At 51.9% G+C, this 6,000-nt stretch overlaps 1 protein-coding gene across 1 annotated transcript in view; it reads left to right on the top strand.

Annotated features, from left to right (window-relative positions):
- Nucleotides 1-2,100: 2,100 nt before the first annotated feature.
- Nucleotides 2,101-6,000, top strand: part of ISM1 (isthmin 1) — a 65,362-nt gene continuing 61,462 nt past the window's right edge. Inside the window, exon 1 of the mRNA XM_037896116.2 lies at nt 2,101-2,805. Coding sequence (XP_037752044.1) covers nt 2,389-2,805 — 417 coding nt within the window. The 5' untranslated portion in view covers nt 2,101-2,388. The remainder of the gene's footprint in view (nt 2,806-6,000) is intronic.

The raw sequence follows: 6,000 nt of genomic DNA, 5'->3' as shown, positions 1-6,000 counted from the left end.
TCATACCAATAATGCAGTGTCCATTGGTAAAGAAATTCAGTCTCTTGGCCATTGTAAGCATTTTTTTTTTTATTTTGTCACCAATGCTTAGAAATATCAATCGCTGATGTGGCCCACACCTGAACAATATTCTTACACAGGCTTTTTGAACTGCAGGAGAACAATGTCAGAGTCCAACACTTCCATTTTGATTGTTAACTTTATAACTTCAAAACAAACAACTCACATACTGGGCCAGATCTTCACCTTGTGTAAATCAGCCTGGCTCCACAGGAGTCAAAGCAGCTGCCTTGATTTATACCAACTGAGGACACAGCCCTTAATTTTTTTGAAAAATGAAAATTAATTTTAACACATTTCCCACCGAGGGGAGTATTTTTCCAGGCTAATTATAAATTCCCGAGAGCAAAGCAGGGAGGGAGGAATAGAATAGAATCATAGAATATCAGGGTTGGAAGGGACCTCAGGAGGTCATCTAGTCCAACCCCCTGCTCAAAGCAGGACCAATCCCCAACTAAATCATCCCAGCCAGGGCTTTGTCAAGCCTGACCTTAAAAACAATATAAAGGGTTTACATTCTCTGTTGCCCTCCACTTTGCATAGTTATTTGCACCAGTCCAAAGTGGGTATACAATGCCTCCATTCTGTTTTGGTGGCATTTTATGCCCACTTTGCTCTGGTATAAATGCCTACACAAGGTGCAGGGAAGAGAGAGAACTGTGCCCACTGGCTCTTTTCCTAGAGCAGAGAAGTAAGAGTGCTGGCTGCAGATGAGGAGAGGCGAGGCGAGGCTGCACAGGGAATCACTGTGAAGCAGCCAGCAGGGCCACAGGCAATGGGGGAACGAGATCGGGCTGCAAGAGGAGGCTTAAAAGGGGGAAGGTGGGAGGGGGAAAGGGGACAGCGGAGGGAGAGAGAGCGCAGTATAAAAGCATCACACACAGCGCTCACTCCTCTCCAAAGAGAAAGAGGGGGAGAGAAAGCTGGACTGGAAGAAGAGGAGGGCCAGCCGCTTGCGAACACACCTACACGCACGGTGGCAGGAGAGAGTAAGAGGAGCTGGCCTAGGGTCATTGCAGGAGAGAGACAGAGAGAGATGGAGCCAGGTATCCAGAGCGCAAGCAGAGCAGATCGCTAAAGCTCGGCAGCCCAGTCCCCCTGCTGCTGCGGCGGCGGCACCGGGAGTTTAGCTCGGAGGAGGAGGAGACAGGCACCAATCTACCCCGGATTAACCCAGCGGGGGAGAAGTCGGCAACGGGATGAAAGGGCAGCAGGAGCCCGCAGCAGCATGAGGGCAAAGGGAAGTTGCCGCCGCCCTGCCGAGGAGATGAGTGTCCCCGAGGCTGGAGCCCGCAGCACCGGCAGGAAGAGGCGGAGGAGAAGCGGGGCTCCGGCACCCCCAGCTCAGAGCTAAACTCAGCCCCCGGGGCCACCGCTGGGCGCGGAGGGAAGTCACCCCTCTCCGGGACAGGAAGGGAGCCATTCGCCCTGGGAGCAGGCGCTGACAGCCAGGCAGAGAGCCCGGGGCTAGCCCAGCCAGAGGCCGGGGGGATAGAGCTGTGCCTACGGGCAGCGTGCAAGGGGGTCGGTCGGGCACTGCCTGGGAAGGCGGCGCAGCCCGTGCAGTGAGAGGGGGGCTAGGGGGTCTAGGGCAGCCAGTGCAGTGAGAGGGGAAGAGCGAGAGGGCGCCAAGCCCGTGCAGTGAGAGGGGGTCTAGGGCAGCCCGTGCAGTGAGAGGGGGGCTAGGGGCGCCTAACCCGTGCAGTGGGGGGGGGGGGCTGGGGCAGCCCGTGCAGTGAGGGGGGGGGCTAGGGGCGCCAAGCCCGTGCAGTGAGAGCGGGGCAGGCGGGCTAGGGAAGCCCGTGCAGTGAGAGGGAGGCTAGGGGGTCTAGGGCAGCCCGTGCAGTGTGAGGGGAGCTAGGGGCGCCTAACCCGTGCAGTGTGACGGGGGGGGGGGGGGGGCTGGGGCAGCCCGTGCGGTGTGAGGGGAGCTAAGGGCGCCTAACCCGTGCAGTGGCGGGGGGGGGGGGGCTGGGGCAGCCCGTGCAGTGGAGTGGGGCTAGGGGCCCCAAGCCCGGGCAGTGAGAGGGGGGCAGGCGGGCTAGGGCAGCCCGGGCAGTGAAGTGGGACTAGGGGCGCCTAACCCGTGCAGTAGGGCAGCCCGTGCGGTGTGAGGGGCACGGGGGGGCGCCCAGCCCGTGCAGGGAAGTGGAGCTAGGGAGAACCAAGCCCCGCATCGTGGTGGGGGAGGCCAGCGCAGCAGGCGGAAGCCAGCGCCCTCCCCTCCGCGGAGCCCGCAGCAATAGCCCGCGGCGTCCCGGCGCTGGCCCCAGCGGCCCCAGCCATGTGAGGGAGCCCAGCGGCCGCTCCCCGTTCGCCTCCCCCTGGATGCGGAGCGCGGCCCGGGCCCCCGCCGGCTGCGGGCTGCCCCGCGCGCCTGGCTCCCCAGCCCCCCGCCCCGGAGACCCCCTGGCGAGCCCATGCGGCCTCCGGAGCGCGGGGCTGCCAGCCGAGCCCCCGCCGCCGGCCGCAGCAGGCCCGGGCCCCGCGACCTGCTGCTCCGCCACCCCGGCTCGGCCGGACAGTGGGGCCACCGCACCGGCCGGGGCGGCTCCGGCTCCTCCTCCCCCCCGGCTGCTGCCGCCGCTCCTGCGGGGCCCTAAAGCCGCCCGCTTCAAGAGGATGGTGCGGCTGGCGGCGGAGCTGCTGCTGTTACTGGGGCTGCTGCTGCTCACCTTGCACATCACCGTGCTGCGGGCCCAGCCCGAGCCCGCGCCGGCCAACAGCACCCAGGGCCAGCCGCAGGTGAGTCCCGCCCGCGGGGCGTTTCCTTCACTGCTTCCAGCCCTGGCGCGTGGCGCCGGCCCCGGGGTGGGGGCTGCTGGATGCGTTTGGGGGGCGGGGCACCTCGACACAAACACAGGCGTGGGCGGGCCGCCCCATTGCCTGAGACCCTCCTGGATCCGGCTTCCCCGCAAAGAGGCAGCCCCCGACCAGTGCCCGTGGGTGGCACGAACCTGAGGCTGGCTGCTGCACGATGCCCCCAGGTCCATGGTACAGGGGCAGGGGATGGGACGCGGCATGACCCACGCCCCCTTAAAAGAAAGACGCGTGGGCTGGAGACAGCCCCGCTGTTGTTGTTCGGGTGCAGTGATGCCCCTAGGAAGGGGGCGGTAGAGGGAAGCTTGAATTCCCTCCGTCCATGTTACCCCCACGCCCAGTCAGTGCTGCTGCCCTCGGGTGCTTGTCACCTCTCCATCCTTAAAACGTAGGCGCATTGGTTGAATTCGTGCAAAGTGGCAACCAGAGCCTCGTGTTTGTGCTGAAAAGGTGCGAATTCAAGCAAGCTGGGGGGCCTGCACTAAACGAAATGATTTGCAGGGGGTGGCATGAAGCCAGCAGGGCCCACCTGGGCTGCAATCTCTGCCACCCCGTGCACCCGTTTTCCCCACCCCATGGGTTCCCCTCCTTCCCACCCGTCACTCTCCTGCTTGTCACAGCCATTCTCTCCCGACTTGCGACTTGTCGAGCGCTATTCCCAGGCACGCTTTTATCAAACTAGCTTTTGAAACTGCTAGTTGCATTTATATTGTCTTGGGATGGGGGGCGGGAGTGGGGTGGGGAGACGTGGCTAGAAGTAGCTCCCACTTTGATTTCTCGTATGATTTGGTAAAGTTGCAAGTATTTCAAAAACGTCTGGAGAGAGCTGCTGTATTTTTGCTGACTTATTAATGAAATTTTCATATAAATGATGAAAGCAGACTTCTCCATGTGCCGAAGCTCAAACGTGAGGTGTGGAGAAGACCCCAGTGAAAACCACCAAAAATAATTGAATTTCACCCTTCAGTGTAAATAACTCTCTCTCTCTAACCCAAGCTTCATGATTCTTTGCTGCTGACGGAAATAATTTTCATTTCAATAATAAAAGGACAAAATATGTGTGTAACACTAGTAACTTGGGACCCAAATGACTGATGTCCCTTGAAATGATCTCAGTGAATTTTAGAGCACTGTTTCTTGCGCTTTCCTGTTCTTCCGATGGCTCCTCTTCTTAACAGTGTCACTGTTGCCAGTTATTTACAATGGCTTGAGACCAGTAGTGGAAGATGTAAGATCAAACTGAATACATCTTAAATCTCTAGTAAAGTGGGTTTTTATACTGATTGATTTTTTTTTCTTCTGTCTAAATGCAGGTATAGAAAAAATGAAATATCTTGTATATCGTGCAGAGAACTGAGAGGAAATATATAATAAATAATAATACATTTAAGTATAACTATATTAAAACCACTTCTTTCTTATTCCTAGTTAATAAAGGACAGGGCTTCCTATTCAGCACTCCTTATTCCCCTTGCGTCCTTATTCTGCAATGCTCAGTGTGAAATCACTAACTTCAGTGGGTCTCTACATATGTAGCAGTCCACCCATGCATTTTACATTGCAGGATCAGGCTGTTACTCAGACCATTTCCTGCTGAACTAAGTGGAAGTCAGAATTGAGCAAAGTGCCTTGAATAAGGTCCATGGTTGTATTCTGTCTTGTAAACTGAAATTTTATCACTAGACTGACATTCCACTTTTTTAATATCTTTAAGATTTCTAGTAATAATATTTTGTAAATGATGTTTTCTTTCCGCAGGGGTTCATGAAGTACCTTAAAATTATATTTTGTGGAAAAGTAAATTTGGAGAGGTTTTTTTATGAGGTGTTTGCTATCATTAGAATTACCCTGTATTTGCCTTTCCTGACAGGCTAATGAGGAAAACATCTGGGCAAATGGAAATGGTAGGTGATACCATTTCTCAAAGGAGTTCTTTTAAAAGTACTACATAGGGATAAGGGTGAAAGAAAGGAAAAGTCATCCTCTTCAGACAATTGTAGTAAACTAGTATCTATTTAGTTGGCCAGCTGCTGTTAAAAACTATTGACAGTTGACTTCCAAGAAGTCTCTATATCCTGTTTTATAAAATTATCTATTATAAAAGAAGTCTGTGCCTTTAAGCACATGATGGGTTTAGCAGTTCAGTATTTTTCATAATGTTTTCTCATTTGTAGCATAAAACGTTTTATGTACTTCCCCACTGAATTGATTTTGCAGTTATGTATTTGGGAGAGCATCTCTGTAACAGACATTAAGGGCAGAGAGTATATCAGACCATGGTGAACATTTGAACAGATGGAAATTTATCAGTCTGTTGCTTTCATAACTTGCAGAGATTCATCCTCCAGCCAAAAAATATTGTAACCTGCTCTAAAAAAATTGCATTTCAGAATGTTACTGGGCAGATGTTTTCATACACAGTATTTTTATTTTTGAAAAGTTTGCTCTGGTAACAATTATTTTGTGCTGTTAAAGCACAAGATGTATGCTGCTCCCTCGCTGAATTCCTCTGTGAAAAGTGAATGTAAAGAAAGTAAAGAGAACCATAACAAATAGATCGGTTGTTACAAACAAAAGGTAGTAAATCAAGTTGCTGTTAGTTTATAATTTTTTTTCAACTGGTTGATAAAATCCATATGTGATGTAACAGCGGTCAGCTTGATATATGCATAGTTTAGCTTGCTCGACATATACAGTTATCAAGGTTATTCTATTGTGATCCTATATAGTCAGGGGTTACGCAGAAAGGTGTTCTGAAATCATTCAGGGCTTATTCTTTCTTCTCTTATTGATTTTTTTGCTACTCGGTCTTTGCTGCTCTGCTAGTGCTGTGAAGAGAAAATAAAAGCTATTTAAGTAGTGGAGCTATATGATTAGATAAATTCTACTTTTGATGAAATCTGTTGTATGCACAAACAACTTGCCATACCCAAGAAAGAACTTTCTGTGCCACAACCATTTTGAAATGTAACTGAGTAGGAAAATTTTGCATCAAAACCTGCAGGTATACCAAAATTTTTAACACTTTAAACTCTGTCCTGAATCTTTGGTATCACTAAGAGGGCAAATTAAAATGCTATTTTCTACTTTGTTTATGACTAATATATAATATAGACTATG

The sequence above is a fragment of the Chelonia mydas genome, chromosome 3 (genome assembly GCF_015237465.2).
Source record: "Chelonia mydas isolate rCheMyd1 chromosome 3, rCheMyd1.pri.v2, whole genome shotgun sequence".
NCBI classification, from domain to species: domain Eukaryota; kingdom Metazoa; phylum Chordata; order Testudines; family Cheloniidae; genus Chelonia; species Chelonia mydas.
Note: the sequence above shows the minus strand (reverse complement) of the source record. Positions and strands in the feature narration are given on the sequence as shown.